A 19,064-nucleotide genomic window follows, 5' to 3' on the forward strand; every position below is an offset into this window, starting at 1 on the left:
CGGGTCCTGTTAATTTCCAGGCTGCTCTTAGAGGCATATGACTCTCTGAGAAAGGAAGTCGGGAGCCTTAATGAGGTGGGAAGACCTTAGTTCAGGCTGCTTCTCTTTTTAATGAGCATTGCTTATATTGATTTGGATAAAGTGCGTAACCTGTTTTCAGGCTCCAGGCTATGCACGTAAGCAGAGTTCAGCAGAGCTGTTCCATTTCCACTGTGCATGTGCAATAAAGCTCTGGGGCATACCAGTCTTTATGCTTTGTATCAGCAGCTCAGTTTGGCATTTCCCTTATAATTGGTCATTTTAAATAGCTCGCCTCTTCCAGACCTCCACTGGCACACATCTCTTACTTCAGCAATCTTCTCTCCGGCTGGCCTTAATTTTGCAGAGCAGAATAAAAAGAGTCAAAAACACATCCAGTATTGCATTCCCCTGTCTGCTCTGATATGGCAGAGAATCGGCAGGTAACAACATACAATAGTGTAGAGCTAGTAACCATGTTCTAGAGATAAGAGAAACATCAGCCTTTATGCCTAGACGTCCTTTTTGTGTGTTTTTTACTAATGTGCAGTTATTTTAAAAATGTTGATAGTGGTTGCCTGACACATCTTACTGTTTGACCACATTTTTATAAAAACAGTTGGTTGTTTTTTTTTAGATGAAAAAATTACAGCAGGTAACTAAAACCTGTAATTTAGCAAGAGTATACCTGCCTGTCTGAGTCCATTTCTAGGACTGTGTCTTTAGTTTGGAATCAGGCTGTGAGCTGATATTTTAATATCAACTTTTTTGTAGTACACGGCTTTCCTAAAATGATGCTGTAATTAATAACAAATGATGGAAGCACTATGTACCTGGTCTGCATAAACTATGCTGAATGTTTCCTTGTTAAACATTTCAGTAAGACAACATTAAGTTTTTAAAAAGTGTCTTGTGCCCCAGTGGACGTGTTTGTGTGGTCGATACTTTGTCTTCGTGTACTGATTCACTCTCAGCTAAGATACAATTCTGTGTACTTTGTGCTTTAACCCAAATCTAATTTTAAACAGCACTTTTTTTTTAAATTGACAAACTTGATTTGTATATAAGAAATGGTGTAAAATCGATAAGTTTATAACATTTAATAAATTGGGTACTGACCATGAACCGTGAAACCATCAAGAGCTCAAGTGGTTTGTGTCAGCATCTTGAAATCTTTCTGTCCCTGTTTGTTATATTTTCCCCCTCTGAATTAACTGTAAAGTTGTAAATAGCTGATGTCTGCAGTTTTGTGGCAAGTCATATGCACACAGAAAAGACTCACTCCTGCTTCCCTGAAAACAATGGCAAAATCACTGCCAGTTTAACTGGGAGTAGAGTCAGAAGCCCTAAATTTTCCTGCTACTTATTTTCTCTTCCTATCTATATAGTTCCTCTCCAAAGCCAGAATGTTCTGTGTACAGCAACAGGAATGGGACTAGCATCCATTATTCATAGATTGTTAGGGGCTGGAAGGGACCTCGCAGATCTTCGGGTTCAGCCCCCACTCTCTAGGCAGGAAGACAACTGGGTCAAGTGACCCCAGGGAGGTAACTGTCCATTCTCCTCTTGAAAACCTCCAGGATAGGTGACTGCACCACCTCTGGAGGGAGTTTATTCCACAGTCTAAACACCCTGACTGTGAAGGAGTTTTTCCTGGTATTAAGCCTGAAGCTGCTTTCCAGTTTTATCCATTGGTCCTGGTCTTCCCCAGGGGTGCCCTAGTGAACGGTTGTTCACCGAGCTCCTGATGTGCTCCTCTGATATAGCCGTAAGCCGCTATCCAGTCCTCTCGCAACCTTCTCTTCTTTAGGCTGAAGAGGCCCAGGTCCCTCAGTCTTTCCTCGTATGGCTTGCCTTGCAAGTCCCTGGTCATACGGGCAGCTCTTTTCTGGACACACTCAAGTTTTTCCACGTCCTTATTGAAGTACGGCATCCAGAACTGGACACAGTATTCCAGCTACAGTCTCACCAGTGCTGAGTACAGTGAGAGTATCACTTCCTTCGTTTTACACGAGATGCATTGGTTGATGCATGCCAGCTTGTTGTTTGCCCTGCTGGCCACCACATCACGCTGACGACTCATGTTCATGCAGATGGTCAGTCATTACCCGTAAGTCCCTTTCAGCCGTGGTTAGGTGCGTGAGACCCAGTGGGAATAAGAAACGAGAACAGATTTGAAAATGTGACTGTACTGTAGGTCTATGTTCCCAGATGTGAAAGCGGGGCTAGAGGATATTTGGCTTGATGGCTCAACAGGTTGTGTGCAGAACCGTTAGCCATACGATTAGGATTTAGTGACACCACCACTTCTCACCTGCAGGACCAGCACAGACCTCAGAAAGTTCTACCCAGCTCTAGGAGCTGATTTTTCCATGTTTCCACCAGAACTGTGGACTGGCCAGCTGTACAAATGCTACATGCATCCTGGATATTGGCAGCTCAGCTATCGGCAGTGTGCTGTGTCAGGCTTCTGCCCATGCTGTGCTTGCAACAATTGCGACAACATCGTTCTGGATACAGATCTCATCAATCATTCATGTAGTCAGGAAAGAGAAGCCTAGCTCCTTGGAACAATAAGAAATCAATATTAAACTCAGCAGATTAAAGCCTGGACAGTTAAGGAATAGAAAAATTACATTAACCAAGTTAGTGAGTCTGAATTTATGAGGCTAAACTTGTGTCCTGAACATGCTTTGAGATTGCAGAAGTGATATGCCCAGTCATGCCACTTGAGGGAGAGCCTTGTTAGGCATTGCACTAAAAGGATGTACAAATATGTGTTTTCTGTGTTTTGGCACGCGTTGTAGTATCTGCCAATTGAATAGGCTAAGCTAACCCACTTGACTCTATTGGTGGCATCTCTGGCTGATGGGTGAAGGTGCACTGACTGCATAATAAAGAATGAACTTGCCCTGGCATCATTTCCAGGCCTCTTGTGGGCAGAGGAACTGCTGACCTGTGAAATCCAATCTTACCAGGTAAGTAAAGTAGGCAATGGCTTTTAATTTAAAATCATCCCATGTCCTGTTAACAACACACTGAGGTATTCTTTTCATTTAGTGCATGACTTTGCTTTGTTGGGGGTTTTGAGCAATCTGAGCAGCGTTTTTAATGTTTCTTTTATTCATGACAAGGCATGGCAGGTCTGTGCTGTGTAGACCAACCCTCCTCTTTGAAACTTAGGTGTTGGGTCAACGGCTGTTCACTAAGGGCGGTGGAAGCAGGCACCTTCATCCACTGCGAATGCAATAATTTTATTTTCATGTGCATTAGAAAAGGCAGCTCTCAGCATCCCTCTGGGGACCTGGAGGATTTACCCCTATTTTTCAATGTATTAATTACCCATTGTTAATTAAGGATTGTGCCTTTGGGCATGGTGCCTAAACCAGAAGGGATTATAGTACAGACATCTTATGCCACTTTCTTTACCAGTGATTTTTTTTTTAATTTTCAGCATGTTAAAAACTTCCATTGATCCTGGATTGACAATGCAGCCATACATAATCTTATCTCCAAGAGATCTATGTAAAAATCTGACTTTAAAAACACAGAAAGGAAAGAGAAAATTCCAGGTAGATTCTCAGCTATGCATTTTTGCTTTTTTTTCTGCAATTACAAGTATCAAATGTTTTTCCTGCTCTGCATTTAACTGTTTGAAACGTTTAAACACTACATTTGGAGAATCTGTCACTAACCTTGGGCCTTCTCAGGAATTGTTAGCTTCACCTCAGCTTATCATTAGTGTTCCCTGTAGACTGTGTCTGCCAGGAAAAACCTATAGGGAACATGGGACATGAATGGCCAATAGCAAAGGTGTAGAAAAGACCCTCCTTTTCACCTTATTTAATGCACAGTTTTTAACTCCACTGAGCTACTGGGCTGGCATCTGGGGGGCACACACTGCCTCAGAAATAAATAGCACTGTTTAGGTACACATCCAAAATGCCCAAGTCCCATGCTGGCTGTAGTATGTGCACGTCTCATCTCCATTATCCTATTACAAATCTTAAACACTGCATGACTTGGTGGATTTGTAATAGGATAATGGAGACTTTCACCTCGAGGTCACCAGTTTAAATCCAGCCCAACTGAGCTGTGATTTTAAGTTATTTGTATCTGGTGACCTGTGAGTGTCTCCCCCCCCCCCGGCTAGCACACAGATGTCCCTGCTACTAACGGCTAGCACACAGATGTCCCTGCTACTAACACCCCTTGCTTCAAATGATGTCAAGTCTCGATAAAGAGGGGAAGGAATAGGTGTGGCTGTGGAGACTGAATTGTTTCTCTTTGCTTGTCCATGTGATGAGAGAAGTATATGTATGTCTTAGTGCACTGGCATTTCCTAAACTGCTCTGCTACTAAACAAAGAACTGAAGTCCTAACACTGTCATACAGCAGCTTATTCCAGCACTTCACTCATCTGAAAACAGTAGAAGTTAAATAACAAAGCTATCTCAAGCTCTGATACAGCAGGGATGAGCTCATTAATAATACTGTTCATTAATAATACCTCCAGGGCCGGCCCACAAGTTTTGGGGGCCTGCTAAAAAAAAGTTTTGGGGCCCCCTGCCCCAAAAAAGCTAGTGGGGGGGGTGGCAAGCAGCCAAACACAGGGGGCCTCTTAGCTGCAGGGCCCACTGTGGCTGCAGGTTTTGCAGTATAGGACAGGCCAGCCCTGAATACCTCAGCAGAGAAATGCGCGCTTATTAATGGCTATTATGGGGAGGGGATAAGAGGCCATGAAGAGCTCGCTTAAAATGTTCAGAACAAGTTGTTCTAGAGATGAATTTTTTTCTTGTTGGTAAAAGTTGGGTGTTTTGCACTTGATTTCAGGTATTGTGATCTTCTCCAACTTGTTGGCTTTGCTGTTTACATTTTTATAGGGATTTGATCAGAAAGGTTAAAGGTATTTTGGATGCAGTGACATTTAGACTAGGTGATCTGATGAGTACTTCTCATCTAAGTCAAATTCAGTAGTATGTACAGACTTTAAAGAAGTTGCCAGAGGGGAAAGATGTTCTGCTTATTAAACTAAATAAGATGAGATGAACAGACTCCAAAGAAGGCGCAGAAATTCAGGAGAAAGGGTCAGGGGCTTAAAAGGGAAAAGAGAAGGAAAAAAATGCACATGTCCGTAGAAGTACACAAATCAGCAACAGTACTGTGGTAAAATCTAGCATAACTATGCAAAGTGCACAATTCTGATGGCCTGCCTTTCTCTAGCAAAGGACAGCTTTCTTCCTTTTGCTTTAAATCAGTGTTACATATTTAATCTATCTTTTTTGCTTTCTGAATGCCCCAGAGGAAGACTGTGTTGTATGTCTGGGATGGAAAAGCCTCACTTTGTTTTCTCACAAACTCAGCTGGAAAGCTGGGTAAATAACAAAATAACATATGCTTTGGAGTGCAGCATCACACAGCTGTAGGTTGCAAACTAGCTGTTAGCCTCTAGGCATAGAATATTTATCTTGCCTGCTTTCAAGCCAATTACTCAAGGCCTGTTGCACAATATATGGTAATCTTATGAGTTAACATGATACTATTCAAATCCACTGATCATTGATTCTGAAGAATAAGGACTTTGACCCAAAGGAGGGCTGGCCATTAGCTATTTAACTAGCTATGCTATTTCATCTGTAAGATTTTCCCTGGGGGGGTGTAATTTATCCTATCATGACTTATAAACAACAGTAGGCAAATCCAGTTAATTTAAATGTGACTGTTCTGTATATCATCTTAAATACCAACTAGCACATCTGAGGATACAGTTTGTACTGGGGTTAAATAATGAAAGAAAGATAATACCTGGCTGTGAGGTTCAGAAATGAAACAGGGAGGAACAGATTTATGCAAAAAAGATGTTTTTAGGTGAGATTTGAAATAGTATGGGGAAAAATATGACTGATATCCTGGCAGGGAAATGCTAGGTGTTGGGAGGGGGGTTATTCATTTATTTTAAAGAAACAGTCCTCTCTACGGACAGGACAGTAAGCATATGTGAAACAGCCACAACTCTGTCTCATTTGTTTTGCATTGTGTGTTAATTTGCATTGCAGGAAAAGATGTGGAAATGGTGAGTGAAGAGAAGGTGGTACCCTGAAAGCCTGAAAGAAAAGCAGGGAATGAAACAGCAGAGGGTTGCTTTTCATAATTGTACTGATTTCTCTTTGGAAGCCACACCATAGCTAGGTATTGAAAACCCATGATTGGGACCAGTTTCTGCCCTTTCCTGTTAGTTAAATGCTACTGACAGGTTAGTAATGGAGGTAGACTATAGCTCAGTATTTGTGTAAACAAGATAACCAAATGTCATAGTATATACGGTAGACCTGATCCCAAGCTCACTGGAGTCAATGAAAATCTGTAACTGCAGTGGGTTTTAGATCATGCACCATGACATTGGTTTATTCTCTGTTAATGCTCTTATTAGAGTTACCCAGTTTAGGACTTGAGGATTTTCCTTACTGATTTTGTTAATGGCTAACAGAAAAACCTTCCCTTGCTTGTGCTTTTTAAAAACCCCTTTGTCACATTTCATTGTTTCACTTTTATAAGACAATACCAAATCAATCCTAGTTGAAGGGGAAATATTTAAGAAACCATAAAAAAATATGAGTGGTCCTAGTTTCTGAACACATCTTCCCCACTAAGCTAAGTTCTCTTTCCAGCTATCATCTGGCATGTCAGCATAAGTCTTCAATGTTACTGCCTTATTCCAGTGCACTTGACACCTACCTGAAACTAGTTGCTCATCCACAAGCAGGCAGAGTTCTTCAGTTCTGTTTTCTAGGTCAAAATGTATTGTGCTGTTTATTTGAGTTCAGTGCTGTTTGTATACGTGATGCAGTTTCATGGGTTTTATTACTCGTTCCAATAAAGCCTTTAAAATGTTTCGCTATGATTCATTGCCATTACTTGAGTAAGCTAAGAAATTATGGTTTCAAGACCTAGGAAGGAGTGGTAAGTATTCTTTAATAAATGAGTGAGCAGCATTACATAAAAAGTTAATATATGTATAATATTATTATGTATTACAATAATACATGCTATGTATTATAATAATACATATTTCATGGTTTTCTGGTTGTGTTCTAAACAACATGGAGACAAGGATTTAAAAAAATCCTTCATCCTTTAGTAAGAGACAAGGATTTTTGTGAGAGCGCTTTTATTGGGCCAACTGTAGTCGGGAGAGATTTTTAGACAAGTTGTCAAGCACAAAGTGCCATTCCTCGGATCTCTTAGTGCCATGTAGTACATAAACCAAGAGTTTTAAGTGAAACCTTTATGAGTGAGGAAAAAAGCTATTAGCCATACGGATATGTGTTTTGTTATGATCTATGTTAACTGAACAACACATAATTATATGTGACTTTTATACTGCCTATAAATTAACTGGAAGTGTCAGTTATTTCCATTTGCACAATTTAAATATCATTTAGGCACATTAAGTCTTTATAAATTACAGTACTAGTCTTCTACCTAAGAAAGTTCATTCTGTAACCTAGACCATCATTTTACCCCGGTTTCATGTTGAAACATATTAATGTATATTCCAATCAGAAGCTATGGAAACTGGTTCTTAATGTTTTAAAGAGAGGATTTTATCCCCCCAAAATTTACAAAAACCTGTGAAACTCCTTTCCTCAGCTTTATGAACTCTGCTGCACCTTAAGCCTCTTAATTTTGTAGTCGTTCTGTCAAACTCTAATAGGAAGCCCCCGTTATCAAGAAGAGTCTCATAAAAAAAACCCACAACAGAATCCCAAATTAGTGTCAGAAAACTGACAAGGTTACTGCTCTGAAGCACTGCTGTTAATCTAGCACTGCTTTTTCTATGGCATGAGTCATTTTACAGCTTTGCAGTGCATTTGTCTTTTTTCAGAGCAGATCAGCTCAGGTTTCGGTTCTATTTAAACAACGGTTTCTTGCTCTAGGCAGGTGTTCCTGTCACAGATGCCACCATCACAGCTGGCACTAACTGGCCCTCAGATGGCCATCTTAGAGACCCGGTCTCAACAGGCTGAAGAGTTGCTCTGATTCCTCCCATAAATAGCACGTGAGGGTCATTTCTGAAGTATGCAACAGGGGAGCAAGGCTAGGGAAAGTATACCTGCCAGCCGTTGGTGCTGTGCTGTGAGGTCTTGCTCTCCATCTGCTTAACTAACATTGCATTCATCTATATTCAAAGGCATTGTAAGGGGAAAAGGCCACTCTTCTAGATTTTTTTAAATTATTTTTTATTCATGCACCAGCTCAGAAGCAATAGGTTACACTTACTAGTCTCACTGCAGGTTTGACATCAGCTAATTTACCTGTTTTATTCTATGTTCACAGCCATTCATTTCCACTCTGCTGTGCTATCATTGAGTCTAGGCTCACTGGCAACAAGGTCACCTGAAGCTGGATATTGTAATAAAAGATTCCCGTTGCAACTTAATGAGACTTTAATGACATGTAAAAGAAGCCTGTATTCATACTGATGAGCTTTGTATGGCAGGTGAAAGCAGTGGTATATTGCTAAGCAGTTATCCTAAGGACATAGCAATGCTATTGCTTGCTTGTTTTTAACCAGGCAGTTGACACTGAACTGAAGGAGAGGTTTCAGACTGCAGTCATGCTGGTTGAAAACCTACTGACAGTAGGATGGCCCACTGCTGTTGTAACTGGGGTGAAAGTTGAGTCTGTCGTAAAAGGTGATGAAGTTATCCGGCCCCGTGACATCACTTTTCTCCATGGCGGTGTTGAGACCATTACTCCTGTACATGCCACACTGTCCCAGGTTTTTTGAAAATTCATGTGAGCAGACATAAAAGGAGGTCTGTGATGGAGGGGAGGGGGAAGGCAAAATGAGATGTTAAATCGGTGGGAGGTAACATTTTTGGCATGCATGCCACAAATTAAGCCCCACACCCTTCCCAAATACCACTCCAAATCCCTTTCCTGGGCCCAATCTGTTGCTTTTTCAGCTCCCTGCCCTGTGCTCCCTGCTCGATCTGCTGCTCTGCTTTCTGCTCCACATCCTATCTGCCACCATGTTGTCTGTTCCTTCCCTGATCTGGATGCCACACAGAGGCTACCTGTGCCACGTGTGCTGGTTGCCACCCTTGTGTTAGATGCACATGTGAATGGTGCTCTATAGTAGCTAGGACTCTTGGTTGTTACAGCTCAGGAACCAACGCCCTACAGAAGCCCACAGCAAAGGCCTGGAGACTTTCCTCCCTGAACTGGCATTGCTATCCATGCGTAATTATGTGCGTGTGACTAAGCTGGTATTGATTAAAGACATTTAAGAGTAGAAAGAGGCTTTTTATTCTCTGTTGCCTGCAAGTATCTCTCTCCGTTCGGAGTAACGTGCTTAAGGGCAAGGATATGGTGTCCTATGAAAAGTAGTACCTCTACCCTAGTGTGCTTCAGAAGTACTCAATCACTGTGTCCACTCGCTTTTGAGTGAATAACTTATCTTTTCTTTCTAATCCTCCTGCACTACAAAGCCTGCTGCTTGGAGATACTGAGGTTTCTGGGTGCAGTTTTGCCAGAGCCCCCAAGTGACTTAAGCAATTTTCAATGCTTATGCTCCTACACCAAAAACTCCACCATCTGCAACATTTGGCACTAGTCATTATTGTCTCCCTTCCTTTGTAAGTGGCTGGAGTGATGGCAGGACACAAATCTGAAATGCAATTGAAAACGCAGTCTACTGGGGTTTACAAAGCAGACCTAAGATTGAGCTGCTGTTGGATATTACACCAGCTTAACACAAGACACAGTGATAAATTACAGCTCTTACGTTTCCCTCTGTTCTGTTTCTTTTTGTGACTTTTCCAGCCTTATTTTCTAGCTGCCTGAATGGACACCCACATAGACATGCCTTCCTCCTACCCTAATTGCTTATGCCACTTGCAGGAGATATGTGGGCACAGGAGAGTTAGTAAACACCCCGTGCCTGGAGAAGAATACAGGCATTTTAAGATACTGCTTGGGATACAGGTTCCTGTTAGGAGGGTGGTGTTCATGTTAGCTTTCTGCACACACTTACTGGCATTTCATGTACGGTAGGTGCTCTGCTTCCATACGTCTGGTTGGTGGTTCTGTACAGTGGATTGGGCTCCTTTGTCCTAAAGAACAAAATGTAAGTTTACTCAGTCCGGTTTCTTCATGCAAACTGCATTCTCTACAGGGCTAAACAGCACGGAGAGCCCTTACAGCAAAAGACGGACGTGGAGACAGTCGAGCAAGGGGGAGAAGGTGGTTTTGGATGAGATTAGGGATGTGTATATGGTTAGAAAGCCTGCACAGCAGTCAGGCCTGTCACCATCAGGAATGTGTCTTGTGTTAAATTGACAGGAGCTCAGGGAGGAGACAGGTGCTATCAGGGCAGAAACGATACCCAAATCTGGAAATATTTGTAAGAAAAAGGACCGTTCTGGACTCCGCAAAGCTGGGGCTTGAAGACGGAACAAAGGCACACTTGGGGCCTCTTGTCTTGAAGGCTGAACCGGCTGTCGGAAAGGGTTGCAACTGCAACAGCCCTGCAGCACAAGCTGGGCTTAAAATGGGTGTGGTTTGCTGAGGTCTGCAGCTGATCTCTGGGCATGCCCCCAACCCCTCTCCCTTTTGGCACCGTCTCTGCTTGCTCAATGCCTGTGTTGCAACGGCTGCCTCACCTGTAGCCCCGAAACCATCCTGGGTGGTTGAACCTGGCTGGCAAACTGTCATCCACTCGGTAATAATCGCTGGTTTTCTGCAACGGGCCCTGCTCCATCTCCTTCTTACAGGCGGGCTCTGCTTCCAGCAGACGCCCCTGGGACATGTTGTGCCGAGGCCTAAACGCGGATCAGGCTGGACAAAGAAGCGGGGAAGTGGCGGGTACTACAGCAGCTCCCGGTCCTTTTGTCACCTGTTGCTGGGAGACGGGCTGTCCCTTGGCAACAAAAGTGGCAACGCTTCTTAAAGGAACACTGCTCTTCCCCTCCACAAAACCGGAGTTAGGGTCTGAGCAAGATGCTGGCTAGGTCCAGCAGTTGTAGGAGATGGCTGTTACAAGCGCCTGCTGTGGATCGGGAGTCGACTGCCCAGTTGGTTCTTCCCCCCACCCCTTCCACCAGTGTTGCTTCGTTCCCATGTTTCCTTTTTATTCAAATGTCTGGAAGAAGGCAGCGGGGTCCTTCGTTCATCGTAAGCAGCCCCTCGACTCAAGGACGCTCACGGACAGGCCTCGAACGGTCCGATCCTCAAGCCACAAATCCCGGGACGAGCAGGTCGCAGGGATTCCTCTCCTGGTCCTCTCTCCCTTCTCCGCTTCGAGACACTTCACCTCCAAACCGGCTGCCGCACGTACTCTCGACACCGCCATCCGCGGCCTTCAGCATGTCCCTGTAACATTTCCTCCACCGCATCCCAGAGCGCGTGTTTTGGGACCCAAGATGCTCGAGGCCCACTGACTCCAGGCATCAGGGAGGATGCTGGCATTTGCACCCCTGGGAAGCGGGGCAGTGCCACTGCACCCTGCAGGCCCCTCTGGTTTTTCCCCCCCTGCTCCCTTGGAGGGCCCGCTGTTGCATCCAGGGGTCGGGGGCCTGCAGCGCCGTGCACACGGCAGCCAACGCGTTGCCTTCCCCGCCGCCGGGCGGCTGCAATGGTTCCTCCGCAGCGGCAGGCGGCGCTGTGCCGAGCCCGGGCGGGAGGAAGCGGAAAGCAGCGCTGCGGAGCCCGGCCCTTCCCCCGGGCTGCAGCATGGCTGGGCCGCAGCTGTTGCGCGCCGGTGAGCAACCCCCCGCGGGCCGGTCCCCTCCCGGGGGCAGCCCGATGTGCCCTGGGGCTGGCTGGGCCTGCAGCCTGGGCTCCCCATGCACCCAGCCCCTGTGCTCAGGGACCAGAGCTGGGGGAGAGCCCCTGGCCCAGCTGCTGTGGCTCCTGGGGGTGCCCGGCAAAGCGGGGCTGCAAGGGCTTGTTTCTAGGGCATTCATGCTATGGGGGCAGGTGTCAGCTGTAAGTATCTGGGCACTGTGTGTCCTGTGCACCTACAACAGGGAGCAAGGCTTTGACTAGACGCGGAGCTCCTGGAGATGAAGGATGTCTGGGCGGGGCTCAGGCAGGGGGTTGGATGAGATGTCCTCTCCGGCCCCGCTTTGCATAATCCTCCTAATACAGGGCTGCTTAGCTGCATTAGTGCCCAGTACCCGAGCTAGCCCTGCATTGCAAGATGGATACACCCACTCTCTGCACCGGTTTCCTCACCTTTGAAGTGGGGTGAGCAGCAAGCCGTCTCACAAGAGTTAGGGGTGTTTTTACAAAGCATTGCCCACCTGCGGTAAGAGGGGTTGCAAACCGCAATGCGTTTATGATCGTACTGGCTCTGTAAACCTTTTGTTTGATTTCCGCCTCCCCTCTCTTTGCAGTTGTACCAAGGCTTAGCTGCATTAGCTTGCTGGGAACAGTTTCTCCCGGAGCCAGCCCGCTCAGCACTCAACTTCCTGGAACTGTTCCTGTCCCGGCAAGGACGCAGCAGGTGGACCCCAGTGGTAAGGCTCTCTTCTCACCTGCTGGAGAAAGCCAGAGCCTGATACGGATCCGGCCTGAAAGGAGCAGAACGAATTGAAGTATTCCTCGGTGATACCTGCTAGAGTTGCTCTGATCTAGAAGGGAAAGCACAGCTAAGTGAATGGGCATCGCTTCTTAGACCTGCTTTTCTGCTTTTGCTCTCAGATACTTGTGCATGTGTTTTTGAATGCATGAGATGATCTCCTAACTTAGCTCTTAGTGTGCTGAGAGAGACTCCGTGGGTGAGGTTTGAGATGGGGAGTCAGGACTCCCGGGTTGTGTGTGCAGTGCATCTCACACCTTGGGCTTTTTCCCATGAACGTGATGATGACCCCCATGCAAATACTTCTTGAGTTATACTTTGTAGAATGGTAAAAGGAAGGGGACATTTGTGGGGGTGGATCTAATTGTCCTATACAAGCACTGATATGCTGCTGTTCCTGGCAGCATTATATGACCACCTTTTTCTCACGCCATGAGTGACCTTGGTGTTTTACAAGATAAGAGTAAAGATGAAACTCTATTTCCTCTTCTTCCAGTTATTGAGAAGCTGATAAATGAACCCCTCAAGCACCCAGACTATTTCAATGTGAAAGAGCTCTTCTCCCTGAAAGATCTCTTTGAGGCCAGAGTGCATTTGGGGCACAAGAAAGGGTGTCGTCACAGGTACGTTTCATCACTTTGTCCAGGAGATTTTGGACAGTGCTGGGTAATGTCAGCTTCAGTAGTCCTTGGAAGACCTCATTGGTCTCACAGTGTTTTGGATCGGGTTTATAGAGAAATGGGTACAACTATTTGGCTTTTCAGGTGCTCGCGGAAAGACTCTAAACTAATTGTTGTTAAAAAAAAAAAAAAAAGTACAAGGATGGTCATGTTGTTTGTGTGGAGACATAGGTAGCCGTGTTAGTCTGAAGTCGAGCAGAAGGCAGGCACGGAGCTATAAACTGCTCTGTGCACATCCTTTCACATCTTCTGATGAAGTGAGCTCCAACTCATGAAAGCTTATGCTATACATATATCTCTAATGTAGTTAGCATAAGGCAGGGAAGATGTGCACCGTACAGACTATTTGGTGCCATGGAAGTGTACAGGGTTCAAAGCAACTTGCAAAGACTGACAGATGCCGGATGGTTTCTACAGAGCAAAGGTTCCCAAGCACTGGGCCGTGGCTGAGTACCAGGCTGCAGCAGCTTGTCTGCCAAGTTGTAGCACGAGCCCCCTGCTCAGACCCCGTCTGTCCACTCAGGCAAGCGGCTTCTGGGGTTAAAGCTGAGCTTCCAGAGTTAAAGCTGCGTGGTGGGACAGGCCAGCTGGCTCCACAGGCCTCATTCTGCTCCCGTGGGGCCGCGGTATAAAAAAAGTTAGGAACCACTACTATAGAGGAGCTGGGATGTTTGATGATATCAGTCCAAGGATAGTAAAGGTCCAGATTCTTGGTATCCCATGTTCTCCCCTCGCTCCTAGGTTTATGGAGCCATATATCTATGGCTGCCGTCTTCAGCAGGACATTATTGACTTGGATCAGACCATGGACCACCTCCAGCTGGCACTCAACTTCACAGCCCACATTGCCTACCGCAACGGGATCATTCTCTTTGTCTGCCGCAACCGCCAGTTTGGACACATGGTGGAGCTCATGGCCAAGGACTGCGGGGAGTATGCCCACACCCGCTACTGGCGGGGTGGTCTGCTGACCAACAGCCACGTTGTGTATGGAAGCGACGTCCGTCTGCCTGACCTCCTTATCTTCCTCAGCACTCTAAACAATGTCTTCGAGTCCCACGTGGCTATTCGGGACGCTGCCAAGATGAATATCCCAACCGTGGGGGTGGTGGATACGAACTGCAACCCTTCCCTTATCACGTACCCTATCCCAGGGAATGATGACAGCCCATCAGCTATGGAGCTCTACTGCAAGCTCTTCAAGATGACCATCATCCGGGGAAAGGACAGGAGGAAGCAGATGGAGGCTTTGTATAAACTGCAAAACCAAGCAAGCAGCAATTAGACCCATCTTGGGTGCTTAATGGCCTACTTGCAAATCCATGAGCTCACCCATGCACTCGTAAGCAGCAGGTTGTTGCCTCTGCTCATTCCCTGTGCCAGCAGTGCGTATAAGACAAATTGTTGTGAACAGTGAGATTATTAGCATAAATTTCAATGAGAGATTGACTGTACCCTAAGAGAACCCCCTGGCCTGCTCCTTAGAGAGAGATCCAGTGTAGGGGGCAGTCCCTGCTCTGAAAAGTTGCCTATGAGTATGCTTGGCTGTCGTCTTCTCCCCTTGCTGCCCTGCAAATAAAGCTCACTCACACTGATTACAACTGGTCCGGGCTTGGTTACGTAGGGTGTATCCACTTTTGTTCACTTCTGTCTGTTCCTTATTCAAGCAGAAATGTATAAAGTATGTTTTGTTGTGATTCTTTCTTTCTAAACATACTGTAATCTGAATTGGGAAAACTATATTGTTTTCAACCTGCCCCAACTCTCGTTGAACAAAATAAAATATTCTATTTTTTCCCCCACAACTTGCAAGTGTTTTCTTAAATGAAACATGAGAAATCCTGTAGAAAGCTACAAATGAACGACAGGTTACGGGTTTAAGGTGGGGAATGTAATCCCCCTCTGGTTTATGCCAAAGAGATCTCCTCAAATAATTCTTGTAAAAACTCTGTTTTTATGGGATCACTGGTGATGCGAAATGGAGAGGTTTGTTGGGGGGGGCATGGTTTAAGTCAGTTGCAGCTTCTACACTTCCCTGTGTAGAAGCTGAAACTGACTTTAAAAAAACCCCAAACCTGTAGAGACCTTCAGGTCAAGTTTTGTGGTTTAAAAATCCCACTTTAATATACTCTCCCTTAATGTTTTGTTATTTCTGTTTCCCATTGCAGAGAGACCTACACCAGCCCCAGAAAAGACTGGCTTTTCAGGGGAAATAATGAACCTGTTAGGTAGCATTCATATATAGTCAGACATGAAGGTAACTAATGGGATCTTTTTCCCTTGTCTGTCCCTGATGCACTAATTGCAGGAGTGGTGTTTAACAACTGGAACTAAAGCCATTATTTTGGCTAAAGTGAAATTGGGGGGTTATGGTTCAGCGCTTCCTTTTATTAGTGTCTCTTATTTTAGAATAACTCTGTTGCTGTATCTAGGGGAAAAAGCAGGCACAAAAGAATGACAAAGGTCCCCCCTCAATGGTGCTGCTATGATTGTTTTAGGGCTTTAGCTTAATCTGGATTTCCCAAGGGATGGTTCTCATTAGTCCACACTTCAAAACAGAGCCTTTGTTACAAAGAGGCTCATTCCCAAGCTAACTACACAGAATGTCAGTTCTTTAATGCAAGTGATGAGACTCTGAAGTGTCAAAGCACAACTTAAACAAAGGGTCCCTGGGCCCTAGTGCTTTTCAAGGCAGGGTTTGCTCTCCTTATTAACTACTGCTGCTGGTATAAGCCTGTCAGTTTGCTTCTTGAGCCTGGAAACTCTGCATGCTTCATACCAGACTTGCTTCCTAGTCTCCTCCCCTGGAGCTGTTTTGCAGGTGCATGCTGATAACTTCCACATATGAAATCCCTCTCTCCTTCATAGGGAGGAATGTCATAATTTTCTGCTTTTCCACCATGATGCCAACCTCAAGACTTCTTTTGCTCTCCTCTTCATCCCTTTACAGGTTCTTCTTGGGAGGGTGTGATTTCCCCCCCCCCCCAGCTCCAGCCCCTGGGAGAGGTGAGAAACCCACCCATCCATTTATTCTTTAAGGAAAACATCCATCTTGCACTCTAGAAGCAAGCATGGAGTCACCAGCATGGAGAAGAGACAGAACTGCACAAGTGTTATTTTTAAGTTAAAAAGGTGCTGCTTTGGGTAAATCCGATATCTTTTATTAGACTAACTACAACTGTTGGCAGAATTCTTCCTGGCAAGCTTTCGGGTACAAACACCCTTCCAGCAGAGGGAGCATCTGCAGTTTTGTACTCTTAAAAAGGACATTTTTAAATAGATGTTTTTTGAGCCAGACTCACTGCTGAAATGCAAGGGGGTCACCACGGGGGCCCCCATCTTCCACCCCTCCTCTCTCCACTCTTCCAACTTCCTCCATGCACTATTCCCACCCGCTTTAGGCACCCCTTGCCAACTCTTCGGCTTCGCTCATGTTTTGACTACAAAAGCAAGAAGGGGGCAATTTTTTTTTCATGCTGCAAAGAACTCGGAGCATATCCATGCAGGAGGTTTTTAGCCCATAGGGTTCCTGCTTGAAATCTCGGGGCTCACTTTGTGACCCCGGCTGGCACACTGAACGGTGCTAGCATGGCATGGCACCCTTGAGAGGATCTCAAGCCAGGCATTGTGCTGACCGCGGAGAGGATGGAGGTGGGTTTTTATTCCGGTCCGGAGCAAGGGCCTCAAGCTGCAGCAAGAGAAGCTTAGATGGGAGATGAGCTCTGGTAGGAGGAGACGCCACAGCATGTCCACCCTTGGAAGTTTTCAGGGGCAGGTCAGAAGACGCTTGGTTTGATCAGGAATTGCCTAGGGACCCCCCACACCAGGCAGCCCTGCTTTCCTGGGACCTCCTCCCTGCCGGTGGCACTGCTGCACTTCGCCCTCCCCTCTTGCAGGGGGCGCGCGCGTGCCACCACGACGCTCTGCTTCGCGAAGGGAAAGGCAGGTGGGGGGGGGGAGAGCCCTTTTGTCCCTCGTGGGCTCCCGTCGGGCCACCTATATAAGTGGGCGGCGGACGGGCGCGCGGCCTTTCTCTGCGGCGCGGGCGGTAGGTTGCGATCTTGGGTGGGGGGGAGTCGGGAGTCCGGGGTCAAACCGGGGAGTCCTCAGGATGACGCGGGCGGGAGCGCGCGTGTGTGTGTGTGTAGCGGGTGTGCATGTGTGTGCGCGCACATGTATGTGCACTGGGGGGTGTGGGTGCGTGTGCAGTGTGTGTGTGTCTGCGTGCATGTACTTGTCCATATGTGTGTGTACAGGCAGTCCTCAGACTCACGACACAATCGGTTCCCGAAAACAGCATCTGAAGTCGAAACGTTGTAACTGGGCCCCAACGTTCCTGTGCGAGCAATGTTAACCATGAGGGGTCGGTTCCTGAACCAAGGCCCGAGACCCTATTTTCACCAAAAATGACACAGAATGTTGTAGTTGATCAATTATAGATGAGTAATGTAGCTACATCAATGTATTCATGTTGGGAATAGTGATCATATTGACTTGGGTGGAAGGACTTTTTGAAGGGTTTTTGGCTGGTGTCTTCTCCGGGAGTCCTGGCTGCAGGATTTTCGGGAGTCTCGCTGGCTTCCTTGGATGCTTTCTTTGAGAAACTTTGGGCAGACGCCCTCCAGAAACATGGGCAGCGCAGTTTGCAGATTTGTTTGCTGGCAAGGCATTGTATCAGATCCAGCATCCCAGAGTCAAAACTGGGAGTTGATTTATAGATGTCTACCATGTGTCCTAAGTTTGTTGTAACTCGAAACGTCCCAAGTCAAGGACTTGCCTGTATATGTATATGCGTGCGTGTGTGTGTGTATCTGGGTTTTTGCAAAAAAAAAAAAAAAAGTTGAAATGATAGCCCACTTGCTTTCTGAACTGAGGAGAATAGGAAAGCAGCTTTGCCCTTAGTTTAGTTAGACACCTCCCTTGGACTCACTGTCACCTTTCTCTTTTCTCTTTTTTTATTATTTTTAAGCAGGCTACAAAGAATGGAGCGAAAAGCAGCCTCGTCCTGAAAATGGGAAGCTGGGTGAGTGTGAATTCAGGCCCAATAACAAAACCGCCTATGTGAGATGGTCGCGCAGCATGTTGTTTGACGTCTTGTAGGGAGCTGTTTGTTGCTAGGGGTTGCTTAAAAATATGATGCACTTCCCTAATATTATTGTTCTTGCAGTAGAAGCCCACGAGACCGTCTCTGTATTTTTTACAGTGTAAAAATGTCAAGCATTTTGGCTTAGCAGTTGGGACACAAACACCTACTTAAGAATTGGTTGTGTTCAGCTAATCTAAGCATGCAGTGGTTTGATGTTGAAATTGGCTTGTGCCGTGCCAGAGGTCAGCCTGGAAGATACCCTATAATCTATAAGTTGTAAACACAGCAGAGGCTGTCCAGGGCATTCCTTGATGGGAGGAAGGCAGAGCAAGGGCTTTATGTGCACAGCGGTGCATGAATTGTAAGCATTTAGTTGTGTAAGATGTTATTCAGTGGAGACTTTAGCATTTCAGGCTATTTATAGCTGTTGTAGCTCTTTTAGAATCACAGAAAACGAGGGTTGGCAGGGAGCTCAGGAGGTCACATCTAGTCCAACCCCCTGCTCCAAAGCAGGACCAGCCCGAATTAGATCATTCCAGCCAAGGCTTTGCCTAGGCGAGTTTTGAAAACCCCCAAGGATGGTTCTTCCACTGCCTCCCTGGGTAACCTGTTGCAGCACTTTACTACCCTTCTCGTGAGCAAATACTTCTTAATCTCCAACCTAAACTTCCCTTGCTGCAACTTGAGCCCATTG

The 19,064-nt window shown here is 45.9% G+C and overlaps 4 protein-coding genes across 7 annotated transcripts in view; 3 read left to right on the forward strand and 1 right to left on the reverse strand.

Annotated features, from left to right (window-relative positions):
* The window catches only part of PPP1R26 (protein phosphatase 1 regulatory subunit 26), a 22,681-nt gene extending 15,769 nt beyond the window's left edge, over positions 1-6,912 (forward strand). For all 3 annotated transcript variants that reach the window (XM_019510784.1, XM_019510785.1, XM_019510783.1), the window contains exons 3-4: positions 3,473-3,590; positions 6,075-6,912. In XM_019510784.1, coding sequence (XP_019366329.1) covers positions 3,473-3,590; positions 6,075-6,095 — 139 coding nt within the window. In that variant the 3' untranslated portion in view covers positions 6,096-6,912. The remainder of the gene's footprint in view (positions 1-3,472; positions 3,591-6,074) is intronic.
* Positions 6,913-8,575: 1,663 nt separating this feature from the next.
* On the reverse strand, positions 8,576-11,349 carry CUNH9orf116 (chromosome unknown C9orf116 homolog). The gene is made up of 3 exons (XM_019510786.1): positions 10,686-11,349; positions 10,058-10,136; positions 8,576-8,839 (listed from the first exon to the last, which is right to left on the reverse strand). The coding sequence occupies exons 1-3, from the start codon at positions 10,829-10,831 to the stop codon at positions 8,651-8,653; spliced, it is 414 nt and encodes a 137-aa protein (XP_019366331.1). The 5' UTR covers positions 10,832-11,349; the 3' UTR covers positions 8,576-8,650.
* Positions 11,350-11,739: 390 nt separating this feature from the next.
* Positions 11,740-15,085, forward strand: MRPS2 (mitochondrial ribosomal protein S2). Its single transcript, XM_019510787.1, has 4 exons — positions 11,740-11,782; positions 12,420-12,542; positions 13,101-13,227; positions 14,026-15,085. The coding sequence occupies exons 1-4, from the start codon at positions 11,755-11,757 to the stop codon at positions 14,567-14,569; spliced, it is 822 nt and encodes a 273-aa protein (XP_019366332.1). The 5' UTR covers positions 11,740-11,754; the 3' UTR covers positions 14,570-15,085.
* A 2,223-nt stretch (positions 15,086-17,308) lies between these two features.
* Positions 17,309-19,064, forward strand: part of LOC109293028 (tigger transposable element-derived protein 4-like) — a 7,795-nt gene continuing 6,039 nt past the window's right edge. For both annotated transcript variants that reach the window (XM_019510791.1, XM_019510788.1), the window contains exons 1-2: positions 17,309-17,332; positions 18,257-18,307. The gene's annotated coding sequence lies outside the window, so the exon portion shown is untranslated. The remainder of the gene's footprint in view (positions 17,333-18,256; positions 18,308-19,064) is intronic.

This window comes from Gavialis gangeticus, unplaced genomic scaffold (genome assembly GCF_001723915.1).
Source record: "Gavialis gangeticus isolate Ggan-Ray unplaced genomic scaffold, GavGan_comp1, whole genome shotgun sequence".
Classification (NCBI taxonomy): domain Eukaryota; kingdom Metazoa; phylum Chordata; order Crocodylia; family Gavialidae; genus Gavialis; species Gavialis gangeticus.

What these genes read in the sequence shown, in the direction of transcription:
- CUNH9orf116 (XM_019510786.1), bottom strand. Translation starts at nt 10,831, where the DNA reads ATGTCCCAGGGGCGTCTGCTGGAAGCAGAGCCCGCCTGTAAGAAGGAG. An exon ending in GGATGGTTTCGGGGCTACAG is followed by an intron (nt 10,137 to 10,685) that starts GTGAGGCAGCCG and finishes TTTGTTCTTTAG; the next exon opens with GACAAAGGAGCCCAATCCAC. An exon ending in CTACCGTACATGAAATGCCA is followed by an intron (nt 8,840 to 10,057) that starts GTAAGTGTGTGC and finishes CCTCCATCACAG; the next exon opens with ACCTCCTTTTATGTCTGCTC.
- MRPS2 (XM_019510787.1), top strand. Translation starts at nt 11,755, where the DNA reads ATGGCTGGGCCGCAGCTGTTGCGCGCCG. An exon ending in GCAGCAGGTGGACCCCAGTG is followed by an intron (nt 12,543 to 13,100) that starts GTAAGGCTCTCT and finishes CTCTTCTTCCAG; the next exon opens with TTATTGAGAAGCTGATAAAT. An exon ending in AAGAAAGGGTGTCGTCACAG is followed by an intron (nt 13,228 to 14,025) that starts GTACGTTTCATC and finishes CCTCGCTCCTAG; the next exon opens with GTTTATGGAGCCATATATCT.